Source organism: Schistocerca nitens, chromosome 6 (assembly GCF_023898315.1).
Source record: "Schistocerca nitens isolate TAMUIC-IGC-003100 chromosome 6, iqSchNite1.1, whole genome shotgun sequence".
Classification (NCBI taxonomy): Eukaryota; Metazoa; Arthropoda; class Insecta; order Orthoptera; family Acrididae; genus Schistocerca; species Schistocerca nitens.
The window spans coordinates 177,586,182-177,603,259 of record NC_064619.1 but is presented as its reverse complement, the minus strand read 5'-3'; the positions used below and the strand labels follow the sequence as shown (position 1 = coordinate 177,603,259).

Here is a 17,078-nt window from a genome sequence, read left to right as displayed (position 1 = left end):
ACCATCCATCCTGAAAGTCACTCTGGTAAGGAGATAAAAGGTAATGAGATTCAAGGACCCAATTAAGTTGATGAGCTACCACCTGTTCTAGTAACTTGCAGGGGACATTTGTCAGGCTGATGGACCAGTAACTATCAAGGGACGTTAGAACCTTGCCATGCTTGAGGACAGGAACCACAATATTGTCTCTCCATTGAGAGTCCATACCCATGATTAAGGGACAGAAGAACCTAGGGAGGAGACAAAGCTTAACTAATACATCGGTTTGCTCTGTTTGATTAAGTAACGGGCTTTGGCGTGAAGACAATTAAAAGTAATAAGATCGCTGGAGGACAAGTGCCGCCTAAGATGTTGTAAGGCATGACAATGATCAGGGATAGTGGTGGCAACAGCCGTGTTCCACCATATGTGGACATGGCCTGTCGAGTGGGGAACGGCAATGCTGGCAGCACGGATTATCTTATCTGACAGATCACGGACAACTTCACCAACACAACCTGACAAAGAAGGTGGAAAGATAAGCTGGGAGGTATATAGAGATAAATCAGCATGATGAAAAACCCAGCAGGGAAACCTAGTCATTAGGAGGCGGAAAAGGAATGAGAGAATCAATGGAAGGTGGTCACTATCACAGATGTTATCATGTGGCGATCAGTGTAAGGAAGGAAGAAGGGGAGGAAAAGAGAGTGAAAGATCAATGACAGAGAAAGTGCCATATGCAGCACTGAAATGAGAAGGGGAACCATCATTAAGAAAACACAGGCCATGGTCCACAAGAAATTGGTCAAAGAGGATCCCCCAACTAGATGAAGAACCATTGCCCCTCAAAGGATGATGGGCATTAAAATCTCCGAGGAGGAGGAGGAGGAGGAGGAGGAGAAAAGAAGGGTGGAGTTGCTGAAGGAGAGCAGTTAGGGCAGATGTGAGTGGCCTGTCAGGAGGGAGATAGAAATTGCAAACTGCGATGGCAGAGTCCAAATGGACTCGAACAGCAACCGCTTCCAATGGGGTATGAAGTGGGATCCACACACTAAAAATATCTGTACAGATCGATGTGCATACACCACCGGAAGCCCTCAAAGGGCCAACCCGGTTTCGACAGAAAGCATGGAACCCATGAAGGGTTGGTGAGTGGGCATCAATAAAACAAAATTCCTGGAGGGAGACACAAGCTGCCAAGTAAAAGGCAATAAGGGATTGCAAATCTACAAGGTCATGGTAGTATGCATTACAGTTCTACTGAATAACCACAGAGCAGGTATCCAAATGAGAGGTGAAGGGGCTGGGCTGGTGCCAATCACACCTCTGGGTCACCATCTGTAACCAACAATGATGGGGGACCTACATTAATAAGATGTCAGACTCAGGCTGCAAGGAGGGAAATGGCACCTAAGGAGAGGGGGGGGGGGGGGGCGGGCGCTTGACCTGGGACTTACGTTTCTTCTTCTCCTCTCTCACAGATGGAGGGGGTCAGAGCATAGAGATTTGTTCTGCTCGTTTTTGGGCCCAAAAACAACCAAGGTCAGAAGCGGCCATGCCACAATCTTAGAATATCAAGAAGTAAAAGAACTTATTTGTCGTTACATTAAGCCCAACTGACAGAAGCAAAGTGAGCTGTCTTGTCGGATTTCCTCGTGTAGAAACGTCCACAAAATATGCTGTAGAGACAGGAGAGGTCCCGAACCAAAGATTAAATGGGCTTCACAACATTGCTTCAGCAGATAAAAAATGAAATGCACTCCACAGCCTGCGCATCGTTCGTTAAAACAGCTGGTAACTCAGACGGCAAACATACAGGGTGAATAAAAATTTGTGCACTCTGACTTCGCAGTGCTGTCCCTCACATTCTGGCAATACAAAAAAGTCTCTCACAACATTTTGTCTTGTGCATATTTCTGGCAGTAAATGGACATTAAACATTGGCAATCTGGCAATACCATAATCACACGTATGGTAGGTACCTCTGTCAGCATATAGCAGAAGTTCTGTGCAGTTGGTGCAGTGGATAGTGTTTTGGGTTAGCATGCAGGAAGTCAAGGGTTCGATTCTGGATCGGGGCGTATGTGTTTTTATTTGCCAGTTTCATTCTGTTATATTGTATTGTAGTATACACCATTTCATAAGCCTCATGTTTCTGACATGTACACGGTATATGTCTGGAAATCATTTGCAAAGCATATTGCTGGCCTTACTGATGACATAAGGTCATCACAAATAAAATGGACCTGTACTTGGCAAGAATAGTAGTTGGTACTAATCAATGAGACCACTGGAATCTAGTAGTGGTGTGAAAAAACTCACATCCACAACATGCAAAGGCTTCTTTAAAAGCTGATCAATGAAAACAATTGCACTTCCATTTCTGTGCTCAAAATATGTAAGCATAAATGTTTTGTAGAAGACCTACTGTAACCACTGTATGATGATTAAGAGTCCAGATACCTTACCATGCAGATTACATTTAGCAAATAAAAACACATTCGCCTTGACTCAGAATTGACCCTCGATCTCCTGCATGCCAACCCAAAATGCTATCCACTACACTAACTGCACAGCACTACTCCTATATGCTGAAAGAGGTAGTTACTGTACATGTGATTACAGTGTTGCCAGATTGCCACTCTTTATCATCGATTTATTGCCAGAAATACGCACAGGATGAAATTTTGTGAGTGACATTTTTGTATTGCTAATAGGCAAGGAATTGCTCTGCAAAGTTCAAATGTACAAATTTTTCTTCAACCTGTATATGAGAACATAAGTGGTTCAAAAAAGGCATTTGGTCAGGAAATGGTGAACAATCAATGGCTGATGACAATGAGCACAAAGTGGCAGGGGATTATCATTTAACAAAAAGCAATGGATAAATGACAATACCAAGCGCACAACCTAGCTAAAAATGACCTCGTGGCAAGGGGACCTAGATGAGGTTGGCCAAGCTGCTGGGAGTGGTTTAATTCCCCAGAGCTTGTGCACATGAAGAGAAGACCAGTGGTGATGCCAAAGTGACACCACCTGCCGACAGACAGAACACGGAGATCACTGAAGGGATGAAAGAGCTAGTGAACCGAGGTAGGAGGACTACAGTCTTGGCAGCAGTGTCAGCAGGCTCAATTCCTGTCAGATTGATGTGGCCAGGAACCCACAAGAACACCACTGTGGCTTCCTCAACAGTGAGCAAATGGAAGTGTTCTTGGACCTGATGCACTAAGGGATGGACTGAGTACAGCACACAGAGGCTCTGAAGGGTGCTGAGAGAATCAGAGCATATGACACAATTAAAAAGCCTGTGTTGCCGGATGTATTTGGTGGCCTGATAGAGGGGAAGAGCTCTGCTGTAAATGTTGAGCATGAGCAGTGTTCTGGAAGCTGGTACCGAATGTGATCGATGCCAATGATGAAGGTACACCCGACACCACAGTCTGCCTTAGAGCCATCAGTGTACACAAAGGTTGTGTACTACGTTGTGTGCGAAGTCAAGAAACTTTCTGCAATAGATCAAATCTGGAATAGTTTCCTTATGAAAAGAGTGAAGTCCAAGATGAACACAGGCCATCACACAAAACAAAGTTGGTGAAGAGTTCACACACATAAGGAATGTGGCAGGTAGCATGAAGTTAGCTGGAGTAGGAGCTAAAAGCAAACTACAGGAGGTAACAGAGAAGATGGATGGGCCCCATACTGGTGATCAAAGTAGTCATGAAGAAAAAAGTCATTGGATGTGTAGCTGTGCATGGCAGACAAACTTAATGTGTACCTATGGAGGAGAACATCACGCCAGTATCATAGTGGTAGTTTGGCAGCTTCTGCTTACAGACTCTCAACTGGGCCAAACAGATTGTATTAAGACAGCATAAGATGGGTGTGCGTGCAGATGAACAAACATGACACCCATAGCCTAGTTTCAAATGGACAAGGGATCAGTAAAACAGAGGACGGTGGTCCAGTCCATTCCCCGGGAAGTACCGCTTAGAACACATAGTACATAAGAGAGACTGGGTACAGCGTGCGACCAGGTAAGACATATGGAAGGACTAAGAAAGTTTTCTATCAAGCATCAGCCCCAGGAATTTTGTAGCTTCAGCAAACAGAAGAGCAACAGGCCAAGATGTAAAGATGGTGGAAGATACCGACTGCATTGCCAGAAATTCACACAAATGATTTTGTCAGCCATTGTTGATACTCCACGAGTAAAGGTGATTGAGACATCGCTGAAGACGCTGCTCAAGGAGACAAGTATGTGGAGAAATGCAATAAGTCACAAAGTTGTCAACAGAACAGGAGCTGGAGATGCATGGTAGGAGACAGGCCATAATAGGGTTAAAAGCTATAGCAAAGAGGACAATACTCAGGACAGAGCCTTGAGGCAACCCATTCGCCTGGATGAAGACATCCGACACAGCCAAACCCAAATGTACCTTGAAACTCAGTCTTTTACAAATTCGTGAAAGAAATGGGAAAAACTCTCTTGGAAGCCCCACATAAATAGAGTACGGAGGACATCAGTCCTCCAGGAGGTGTCATAGGCCTTCTTAAAAAAAAAAAAAAAAAAAAAAAAAAAAAGTCTGGTATTCCCACAGAAAACTGTTCATGACATGGATTGACAAAGTCACAAGATGGTCAACTGCTGAATGGCACACTCGAAATTCACATTTTACATTGGTTAGTAGATTGTGAGATTTGAGCCACCATACCAACCAGCCACAAATCATATATTCCATCAACTTGCAAACACAGCTGGTGAGAGAAAGAGGGTGGTTATTAGAAGGAAGGTGTTTGTCCTTACCAGGTATGGGTGTGACAGTAGAGTCACATGGGCATCTGGGAAACTTTCCATCTGCATACATGTGATTGTATGTATGAAGGAGAAAGTGCTTGTCTGCAAGAGAAAGGTGCTGCAACATCTGAATGTGAACATTGTCTGGCCCTGGGGCCATGACCTCGGCTCCCTCATAGTGAAGGCAGCACTCTAGCGTTCACAATTCTGAGAGGAGAAGTGCATCACCCGAGCCTGCTCCACTCATTTCTGAGGGAGGAAGGTGGGGTGATAGTGGGTGGAGCTTGAAATCTCCACAAAATAGCAAACCAAGGTACTGGAGATAGCTGTAGGATCCACAATGACATCACCTGCTTTGATCAGGCCGGAAATCTGGGAACTGACCTTGGTTCCACAGAACCGATGGAGGTTGCCCCATACAAGGGAAGCAGGAGTGGAACCATAAAAAGAACTAGTAAATGAAATCCAGCTAGTGTTTTTGATATTGCGAATAATGCAACAACAATGCACACACAACTATTTATAACAAGTACAGTTTGCCATGGTAGAATGAAGGTTAAAAACGCAGAGAGCATGCTTCCAAGTGCAAATCACATCACAGCATACCTCAGACCACCAGGGGATTGGCGCAAGGCATGGTAATGATGAAATGTGAAGTATAGAACATTCTGCGGCAGTAAGGATAAAGTTCATGATGTCTCTATCTGGTCATCACAACTGGGGAAATGTTGTTCATTGAAGGTTGCCAGTGACGAAGAAAGCCTCCAGTCAACCTTAGAAAGCTGCAACTTGGGTTTACAGGTAGGCATGGTAGGAGTCAGCAAACAGGTAGAACACGGGAAATGGTCGCTCGAGTAGCATCAGAGAGAAAGGGCCACTTGAGATTATGGACAAGCTGGGAATTGGAGACCAAGTGTTCCAAATGGGAATAGGTATGTGTGGAGTCTGAAAGGAACATGGGTGCTCCAGTGTTAAGACAGACGAGGTTGAGTTGATTGAGAAAGTCAGTCAAGAGGGCACCTATCTGACAGGCTCTTGAAGAACCCCAAAGGGGATGCTGTGCATTAAAGTCACAAAGCAACACAAAGGAACGAGGGAGTTCCCCAATAAGATGGAGAAAGTCTATCCTGGTGACAATAAATGATGCAAGGATGTAAACAGTACGGAGAGAAAATGTGAAATGAGGAAGTAAAATGCAGACTGCAACAGCTTGCAGCCAAGTGTTCAGTGAGATAGTTTGACTATGAATGTCATCTCAGATGAGCAGCATGACCCCCCCCCCCCCATGAGATGGAATGCCTCCCTCAAGGGGGGGGGGGGGAGGTCAAAGTGGACCAGAAGGAAATGCAAGAGGTCAAAGTGGTTGCAGGGATGCAATTTTGTTTTTTGGAGGCAAAGAACAAGTGAATGCTGTGATTCTGAGAGCAGTCGTTGTTGGATCTAATGCCACAAACATTCCACTGGAGGAGAGAGATAACTGGAAAAGGGGAGGAGGGAACAAATGAAGGGTTGTCACCTCAGTGGCTGCGGAGTGCCAGCCTTCGAAGACTCAGTGTTTCAAGGCAAAGAGGCAGGAAGAATCTGTTCCATGAAATCTACAGAGGCGTTGGCATTCTCATTGGGTTGGCTAGTCAATTCCAGAGTAGAAAAATGGTAGGCCATGTGCACTGGAAACATGAAGGGTGGCGGAGTGAGCGTATCATGCAGCGTCATGGCAGAAGAGGATCTCCGATTCCAGGAAGGAAAAGACTATTTGCCTTTGTTTGATTTCTTAGAGTCTTTGCAGATGGCAGATGAAGACTCAGATGTTTGTTGGTTGGAGGAACATAAAAAGTAGTTGCAGGAGTATCCATTTTTCTAGCCTGAAGGTTTGTAGCGGGTGCTTTTGCCACCAGAGGTGAAGATTTGGTGGCTTGTTGCACAGCTGGAGGAGGAGGAGGAGGAGGAGGAGGAGACGGGGATGCTACCATGATACTCGACGATTTTACAACTGCACTGCCGAATTTAAGGTTGCAAGTCTGTACGGCCGTGTCCTTTATGGAATGAGGCGTAGCAAGAACAGTACTGTAAGTGCCAGATGGTAAAACACAGGTCTTTTGGCTATGCAACAACTTGTGAGCAACAAGGTAATATACTTTTTCCTTCATGTGGATCTCCTGGACAGCCCGCTCGTAACGATACAGGAGACGTTCTTGGGATGAGGCTGCATGGTTGCCATTGCAATTGATACAGTGGGGGGGAGGAGGTGGGCAATTGCCCTCACAAGCATACCTACCACACACAACACATTTGGCAGTTCCAACAGGACATACAAGTGCAGTTGTAATGTTGACACTGGTAGCAACACATCCGGTTTGGGATGTATGGTCAGACCTTGATGACTTCAGTGGAAGCACTACTCGATCAAACATGAAAAAAATGGGGTGTATAGGCACTAAAGTTGCATCAACCTCTTTCATGATGTGGGCTTGAAAATCACAACTGGTCTCCAAAAGCAAAATTCCATTATGTACACAACAGCAAGATTTCACAGGGCCTACAATTTCATCAACACTTTTCTGAATAATAAGCGGATTAACCGTAGCAAAGGACTGACCTTTAGTAAGTGATACTATGAGGAACCAAAGTGTAGCTGAGAGATTCTTTGAATCTTTAGCCTCATTCTGTTTATGTTTAGTAGGTGTAGACTGAGATGGTGAGTGGCTCATTCTGAGAAAATCCATTATGATTGCCAAAATCTCCAATGGTGTGCTCCTACCAACTGAGGGAGGGGTTCCACACCTCACAAATCCTGACAGATGGACCAATTGGCAATTTGGGAAAATAACAGCTCAGGCAATCACCCCTCCGTCGGCCTGGCCTGTACCCAGGGGCATGTGCGAAACCTACCTGTTGTGGAACAACAGTAGAGATGGAGAATGAAGAAGAAAACAGTTGAGAGACTGTTCTCATGTCAGGCTACTAAAACTTCAGAACACATTCCCCCCATGTTCCCTATGGGAAGGGAAAAAGAATAGCAGGAGGATAGACATGCAAAAGGAAGGGAAAAGGTGCTGAAAAGGCTGGGCAACCGTGGTAGCCAAGCCTGAACTCACCCAAAGAGTGGTGAGGCACCTGCGGGGGTGCCACACAGAGAGAATAGGCTGCAAGATCTGGAGCCGAAAGAGAGCGGGCAACCTTGGGGCTACAGGTGGGCAATGAGGAAGTGGGGGGAGGGGGGGGGGCACTTCTTTGGCTGGGAAGTGGGAGTAGCACCTGGCGGGAAGGGAGTGAGAACTGCAGGGGAGCACGAGAGGAGAGGAGGATGGGACTGGTGTAAGGAAGAGGTCTCATAGGCAAAAGTTGAAGTCATCGACACAGGGTGGAGCTGGTCATATTTTTGATGAGCCTCAATGTAAGATAGACAATCCGCTTACTTATACTCTTATATCTTCCGTTATTTCTTGCAAGCTGGCCAACCTGGTGACTGTGTAGAGTGACGGTCATGACAATTTACACACACAAGTGGCGGTACACAGAGGCTCCCCTCATGGAATCTTTGTCCACAGAGAGTCCCCCGTACATCGGGAAGACACATGCCCAAAACACAAGCATTGAAAGCCTTATTGACGGTGGGATGTATGGCTTCATGTCACACTAATAAGACATAACACTGACCTCCTATGGGAAGGTACCTCCCTCGAAAACCAGAATGAAGGTGCCGGTATCAATGCAGTTGTCCTTATCACCTTTCTGCACACATCAAACAAAATGAACACCACGTCGTTCCAGATTAGCCTAGAGTTCCTCATCAGTCTGAAGGACGAGTTGCCTATGAAACATGACACTGGACCATATTCAGAGAGACAGGTGACGTGTAATAGACACCAAGGCATCACCAAGCACAAAGATCTGCAGCTTGGGGGGGGGGGGGGGGGGGTGGACGGAGCTGATGACCAGGGGCCCTGACCACATCTTACTGAGAAACTCCACTACGCCAAATGTGTCTTACATATTTTCCAAAAAAAACTGTAGCTTTGTGGTAGTAAACTTGTCCCTGTTCATCCTAGTACAGGGGAAAGTGTTTCACCCCAACATGGTGAGCCTGACAGTCCTTCCAGCGTGTAGCCAGGGAAGGGAAGGCTGTAGGGGAATAACAAGAAGCATTCAATGATCTGTTACCACTCAAAGAGGACGCCAGGTTTTTGGAGCTTGATGTGCTTCAAGTGCAAATCATCTGCCCTGATACCACCCACTCCCATCAAAGGCTCTCCCCATGGGTGCTATCCAGCCACAGCAAGGGCCATCTGGCATGGCAGCCATTGCCAGGAATTCCTATGCTTCAGAATGACAAGCAACCCTCCTAGGCATATATGGGGTGGCAATAGCTCAGGTATCATAAGTGTGATCTCTGTGTTGCCAGGGGCCCCACCCAGATGGGTACATAACAGCCCCACCACATGGACTGGCTACACATGCTGGTGACCTAGCAAGACAGAAGGGAGCTAATGCGGGGGAGACAGAGAGGAAGGAATGGGGAGAGAAATCCATGCTACGGTTGATACTAGGGAGGGAGTTCTTCAAATCACTCTCACTATAGATAGAAAATTAATAAGTGGAGGTCAAACCTCAAAGAGGGACCAAAAAGGATGAAAGAGGAAAAGCAATGAGAACCAAAACCTTAAGGAATACAGAAAACCAGGTAGATAGAGAGGTCAATATAAGTAAAAACACCAAGAGAGGGGGAGGAGGGGGGCAGGGCAGTGGTGTAGGAGTGAGGAGCAAGGATGGGGAAGTAGGGGCAAGGGGGAGGAAATGCAGCCTGGGAAGGAAGACAGGACTGCCACAGCTTGGGGCCCTGTGGAAGTTACAAACTTACAAAAGAGCCATGAGCACCTCTGGGAATGGTAGGTAAGAAAGAGGCCAATGGTCAACTAGGTTTACTGGGAGAATTTTGGGAAAGAGTGGTTCATCTGTAAAGGAGAAAACATATACAACACTAGTGCAACCTGTTCTTGAGTACTGCTCAAGTTTTTGAGATCCATATCAGGTCGGATTAAAGGAAGACATCAAAGCGATTCAGAGGTGGGCTGCTAGATTTGTTATCGGTAGCTTCGAACAACATGCAACTGTTACAGAGATGCTTCGGGAACTCAAATTGGAATCCTCAGAGGGAAGACCACATTCTTTTTGAGGAACACTATTGAGAAAATTTAGAGAACCGGCATTTGAAGCAGACTGCAGAATAATTCTATCACCGCCAAAATATATTTCACATAAGGACCATGAAGATAAAATATGAGAAATTAGGTCTCATAAAGAGGAATACAGACAGTAGTTTTTCCCACACTCTATTTGTGAATGGAACAGGAAGGGAAATGACTGGCAGTGCTACAGGGTACCCCCCATCGTGCACCCCGGAAGGTGGCTTGTGGAGCATGTACATGTAGGTGTAGAAGTAGACACTGAGTTTTGTGTTAAAGGTGGATTTACGCTCACTGCTGTACCGTGCCACGTACTGGCCACATCTACTACACAAGTTAAGTGTTTGTCTTCATTAATGAAAATGAACAGTTTGTTCAGAATTTTAACACTTTTCTTTACTGTTTTAGAGCTTAATGTCACTACCCTCTAGATGTGAAACAAAACATTGGACCATGGCCATAAAACAAAAATCACCAAGGGCGCAAGTGCCCGCCATGAAAGCCTGCACTGTACGATGAATATTATTTGCAAACTCCTTGAACACTCCCAGCACAATGGCTGTGGGGGCTAGCTGAACTGAAATGAATGAAATATACCAGACTAACAGTGACAGCTTTCCTTAACTGGCAATGTAATCTGACTTTGTTAGCAGTGAGCACTGGGCTTAGCATCTCATCTGCTTTTGTGTATGAACATGCAGCATGTGCAGTTAAAAACATGACAACAATACTCAGCACAGCAAAGATAACACAGAATGGTGACAATGATACTAGTGTATTCTGGGCTAAGGTTAGTACTGAACTGTAACAAGTGAACATTGGTCCAAAGTTTTACTCTGCCCTGCAACTTTCTGTGAATCTGCTGCTCACGCAAGCTGTTGAACCAAGAGTCTTCCTTTAGTTAAAAGTTTAATTATAGTTAGTTTTAGGGTGTTTGATGTAGTCATTAGCAAATAAGAGTAAAGGTAGAAAAAATGAACCAAGTGCACTTAATGGGGTCTATAATGAGAAAAAAAAAACAAAATTTTCAAAATAAAAATCACTTTTTAATATTCCAGGTTTATCATTATAATGGGTTTATCTTTTCTTTCTTGATTTATTGTGTTTTTCAATTCAAACCCACTTTCTTGCCTTAAAGGAGTGTTGCATTCCAGAAAGTTCTTCATACAACAGTCATTCTGGAGCATGTGAGCTTAAGTAATCAATATTTATGAATTATGCATGCACCCTTCTAACAACTTCAAAATGCAGTTATTTACTGGTTACTCACGACTTTTTGCTGTTGAAGAATCACTCAGTGATGAGTGTGCCAAGGTGTTCTGAGACTCTGATCCTTGCAGCTGTGAATCGGGTATTTTCTGTGGGTAGAGAGAATGTCGCCATGGTGATCCTCTTTCAGGGGAAGTATGATGGTTCCCAAGTTCTGTATAATCACCGTACTGTTCTTTCTCTGCCTGTGTATCTGACAGTTCATTCTCTACACCCTATTGAATGTCAAATACACACTGTTAGCATGAATTCAAATTTTTAGACTTACAGACACAAATATATATTTTACAACCTTAGCTCTCACTTACAGAGTCATACTGTGAAACCACTGCATCCAGGGATGTCAACAGTACAGCAGTAAATAGAAATATGTAATTCATCATTCCTGAAACATAAAAATCTTATATCTCTTATGACAACACTAAAAATAGAAATAAATATTTTTCTGGCTCTTATGGAAATATTCTGTTCTAATTTTGTATCATTATTCAGTTTGTAGAAAGAAATAATTAAGTCAATAAATCTCTACTGGTTATAATGAGATGGAAAAAAACTGAATTAAAAATTAACATGTGAGCACATAAGCTAGCTCTTTAGGTAGAAAAGAATTGTCCTTTCATAGAAAGGAGAATTATTCTTGTGATCGTGTCGCACTCTGCACCAAACAATGGATCAAATTGTGAGTGATTCCACCATCAAGGTGTACCCGGGACCAAATGTCGATGTACAAGAACTGAAGGATGCTGGATGGTTTGACATTAATTTCTACAAGTTATGCTTGTTGTCCACGTTCCTTAGTTCACCGTCAACTTTTTACTAGGTTGGTGCACAAGTCCTTAGTGTTTTTTGATAAGTTTAATAAAGACAACAGATACATATAACAGAGTCCTTTAATCATCAATAATATATTCTCCTTCACTATTTACAACAGTCTGCCACCGCTGGGTAACTTTTCGATTCCGTGACTGTAGAAATAATGTGGTTTTGAGGCAAAGAACTCATCAAGCCATATTCGGAGCACATTTTCGGCCGGAAAGGAAGTTCCTTGAAGGTTTTTCAATAGAGAGCGGAAAAGGTGTTCACGTGAATAACATGGGTTTGGAATGATTTCCCAACCCAACTTCCGTACAGTATTATTATTATTTTTTTTTTTTTTTTTTTGTCAGTCTAGCAGAATGCAGGTGGGCATTATTGTGGAGCAGTATCAGTTCACGCAGTCTTCCTGGTCATTGCTCTTGGATTGTGTCTGCGAGACATCAGTTGTTAACAATAAATGCTAGCAGTAATGGTTACACCTCAGGGACGCAATTTGTTGTATACACTGTTGTGCTGCACCAGATGCAAACAATCTTTTGTAGATGTACGCAGATCTTTGTATTGGGAGTTGCTGCTTTCTTTTCCTCGTGTTAGCACAAAAACATCACTTTTTGTCACCAGTAGTGATACAGGATAGGAACGGTCAGTACTGTTCATGAGCCAATTGATAACGAGCAATCAGAGATGCATATATGACTACCTGCTGATGTGGTGGTGGTGGTGGTTGTTGGGATGTTTAAGGGGGACTAAACAGCGAAGGTCATCAGTCCCCCATTCCAAAAACAGGCGAGCCGAAAAGTTTGCGGAGCAGGTAAAAACCAAAGGCACTAAAAGAACACAAAAGCAGAAACGAACACTACAGACAAGAAGAGTACAGACAAACACCAGACAGAAAGAAACAGAAGAAAAGAAGATGGCTGGAAACTGGTTGACCGACCACGAGAAAAAAAAAAAAGGGCAAGAGTCAACCATGCGACTACACACTAAAATCTGCAACCAAATATGAGAGACACGAGGACAAGAGACACAGAAAGGGAAAGGTGCATGACGTCCCTAAATGGAACTATAAAAAGGACTACCACGGATAAAATTTAAAACGTCGTCAGCCATGGAGGCATTGTCGCATAAAACCAAAGGCAAAGTGCCCGGGAGATTAAAAGATTGCCGGAGGGTGCGCAGTCGGGGACACTCCAACAAAATGTGGGCGACCGTCAGCCGGGATCCACACCGACACGGGGGGATCCTCCTGACACAAAAGATGGCCGTGCGTCAGGTAGGTATGGCCGATGCGGAGCCGACACAGGATTACAGAGTCCCTGCGAGAAGACCACAGGGAGGACCGCCACACATCGGTCGTCTCCTTAACAGCCCGCAGTTTATTCGGGGATGTCAGGCCACGCCACTCAGCAGCCCACATCCCAAGCACCTTACGGCGCAACACCAACTGCTGATCTTGAGCCGTGAGGCCGATCTCCAAAGGTGGGGCGTCGATCGCCCCTTTGGCCAGCCTGTCAACACGTTCGCTCCCCGGGATGCCAACGTGACCTGGCGTCCAAACAAAGACCACCGAACGACCAGAGCGGGTAATGGCGGAAACAGACTCCCGAATAGAGGATACCAGAGGAGAAGAGGGATAGCAGTGATCGATGGCCTGGAGGCTGCTCAGGGAGTCACTGCAGATGATGATGGACGTACCTGAGCAGGAACGCATATGTTCAAGAGCGCGCAATATGGCCACCAGCTCTGCAGTAAAAATACTGCAGCCAGCCGGCAAGGAGCGCTGTTCAACATGGGCAGCGTGAGCAAAAGCGTAGGCAGTGTGACCATCAACCAGGGAACCATCAGTGTAGACAGTCTCACAGCCCGAAAATGAGGCGAGGAGCGCAAGAAAACGGCGACGGAGGGCCACAGGCGGAACCGAGTCCTTGGGTCCCTGTGCCAAGTCCAGACAGATGGACGGCCGGGGCAAACACCAGGGAGGCGTAGGTGCACGGACCCGGAAGGGAGGCAGAAGAGGGAATGACCCCAGTTCGGACAGCAGGGACTGGACGCGGACAGCTATGGAAAGCCCAGACCGAGGTCGCCGTTCAGGCAGATGGAGGACCATGGCAGGGAAAAGCAGGCGATTATTGGGATGACCCGGCGAGCAATGCACGTGGACAGCATAGTCGGCGAGCAATCGATGGCGGCGAATCCGCAGCGGGGGAACCCCGGCCTCCACCAGTAGACTATCCACGGGGCTCGTACGGAAAGCGCCAGTTGCAAGCCGAACCCCACAGTGGTGTATGGGGTCCAACATCGTCAACACTGAGGGTGATGCAGACCCATAGGCCAGGCTCCCATAATCAAGCCGGGACTGCACAAGGGCTCTGTACAATCGCAACAGCGTGCAGTGATCTGCACCCCAAGATGTGTGGCTCAGGCAGCGGAGGGCGTTGAGGTGCCGCCAGCATTTTTTGCTTCAGCTGAGTAATATGAGGAACCCATGTGAGCCGGGCATCAAACACGAGTCCCAAGAAGCGGCAAGTGTCCACCACTTCAAGCAGGTGGCCATCGAGGTAAAGTTCAGGATGAGGGTGGACCGTCCGACGCCTGCAGAAGTGCATAACTCGAGTCTTGGCTGCAGAGAACTGAAAACCGTGAGTCAGAGCCCATGATGCTGCCTTGCGAACGGCTACTTGCTGCCTGCGTTCGGCGACTCCTGTAGTCGTGGAGCTAAAGGAGATGCAGAAGTCGTCGGCATACAAAGAAGGAGACACCGACGACCCCACGGCTGCAGCCAGACCATTAATGGCCACTAGAAATAAGGAGACGCTCAACACCGAGCCCTGCGGGACCCCATTCTCCTGTGTATAAGATGAACTAGAGGCGGCACCGAGTTGCACCCGGAAAGAGCGGCGCAATAAAAAGGTTTGAAGAAAAGCCGGGAGCCGACCACGGAGACCCCACTCATGCAACGTAGCAAGGATGTGATGCCTCCATGTGGTGTCATACGCCTTCCGCAGATCAAAAAATACAGCAACGAGATGCTGACGTCGGGCAAAGGCCGTACGGATAGCAGATTCCAGCCGCACCAAATTGTCTGTAGCAGACCGGCCCCGACGGAAGCCACCCTGGGATGGAGCGAGGAGACCGCGCGACTCGAGGACCCAACACAAACGCCGCCCCACCATACGTTCGAGCAATTTGCACAAAACGTTGGTGAGGGTAATGGGACGATAGCTGTCCACCACCAGTGGGTCCGCACCGGGCTTCAAGATGGGGACAATAACACCCTCTCGCCATTGCGACGGGAACACGCCCTCACTCCAAATGCGGTTAAAGATGGTGAGGATGTGTCGCTGGCAGTCCCTGGAGAGATGCTTCAGCATCTGCGCATGGATGCAGTCCGGTCCTGGTGCTGTATCAGGGCAATCGGCGAGGGCAGCGAGGAATTCCCTCTCGCTGAAAGGAGCATTGTATTTTTCAGAACGACGCGTGTGGAATGATAATGGCGTCTGCTCGGCTCGCTCCTTTAGAGAGCGAAAGGCGGGGGGTAAGTGGCAGTCGCAGAGCTCTTAGCAAAGTGTGCAGCAAGGTGTTCAGCAATGGCGGCAGCGTCCGTGCAGACAGCGCCGTCCAAGGAGATCCCAGGGACACCCATAGGGGTCTGGTATCCATAAATCCGCCGGATCCGGGACCACACGAGCGAGGGGGAGACACGGGAGCCCAAGGATGAGACATACCTCACCCAGCACTCCTGCTTACGCCGTGCAATAAGATGACGGGCCAAGGCACGGAGCCTCTTAAAGGCGATGAGGGTCTCTAGAGACGGGTGCCGCCTATGACGCTGGAGAGCCCGCCTACGGTCACGAATAGCCTCAGCAATCTCCGGCGACCACCAGGGTACAGCCTTCCTCCGAGGGAGTCCAGAAGAGCGGGGGATGGCAGCTTCAGCCGCCGAAATGATTGATGTGGTTAAGACACGGACCACCTCATCAATGTCACCCTGTGGGGGAGACTCAATAGTTGCAGCAGAAGTAAAAGCCGGCCAGTCAGCCCTGTTGAGAGCCCAGCGGGGCAGGCGCCCAGAAGAATGACACTGGGGCAGTGACAAATAGATGGGAAAATGGTCACTACCACACAGGTCAGGATGCACTCTCCAGTGGAGGGATGGGACAAGTCCGGGGCTGCAAAGAGAGAGATCAATGGCCGAGAATGAGCCATGAGCCACACTGAAATGCGTGGGAGCACCGGTATTCAAGAGGCTAAGGTCGAGCTGAGCCAACACATGCTCCACGGCCCGACCGCGGTCATCGGAGACAGTCCCACCCCATAGAGGGTTGTGGGCATTGAAATCGCCCAGAAGCAGCAATGGTGGTGGGAGTTGAGCCAGCAGCGCAGCCAAGACATGTCGGGGGAGCTCCCCATCCAGAGGAATGTAAACAGAGCAAACAGTAATAGCCGGCGAGAGCTCAACCCTGGCAGCGACTGCCTCTAAAGGCATCAGAAGGGGTACTGGCGAGCTACAGACAGAGGCAAACCCCACCTGACGCTCGTTGACAGGCAGCACGGTTCTTGTAGTATCCCCGATAACGGCGAAGGGCGGGGGTCCGCATTGCTGGAAACCAAGTTTCCTGCAGAGCAATGCAGAGAACAGGGGAAACACTCAGAAGCAACAGGAGCTCAGGCAGGTGGCGGAAATAACCGCCGCAGTTCCACTGGAGAATGGAAGCAGGAAGGGACTGGGAGACCGTGAATGCGACTAAGAGGCAGACGGCACCTCAGAGCCAACTGCCGCCACCGGGGGAGAGTCAGCTGTGTCCATAGGAAAGGCCCCCAAGGGTTCCGTGAGGGCGAGATCCGCAGCAGAGGCGAGGATCTCCACCTCATCCCCGGAGCCAGGACTATGTACAGCAGGCGGTACTGAAACCGCCGGAACATCCTTCTTCTTGGACACATTCCGTTCCTTCTTCTCACGTCGGCCCTTAGGGTGAGAGGGCTGGGAGAGCTTCTCTGAAGGAGCGTCGGAGGCTGACGACGACGCAGAAGCC

The 17,078-nt window shown here is 47.4% G+C and overlaps 1 protein-coding gene across 3 annotated transcripts in view; it reads right to left on the bottom strand.

Moving 5' to 3' along the window:
* The window catches only part of LOC126262574 (peptidyl-alpha-hydroxyglycine alpha-amidating lyase 1), a 103,704-nt gene that overhangs the window by 64,109 nt on the left and 22,517 nt on the right, over positions 1-17,078 (bottom strand). For all 3 annotated transcript variants that reach the window (XM_049959290.1, XM_049959291.1, XM_049959292.1), the window contains exons 2-3: positions 11,538-11,614; positions 11,231-11,444 (exon numbers count right to left, since the gene is read on the bottom strand). In XM_049959290.1, the coding sequence (XP_049815247.1) occupies positions 11,231-11,444; positions 11,538-11,614 (291 nt within the window). The remainder of the gene's footprint in view (positions 1-11,230; positions 11,445-11,537; positions 11,615-17,078) is intronic.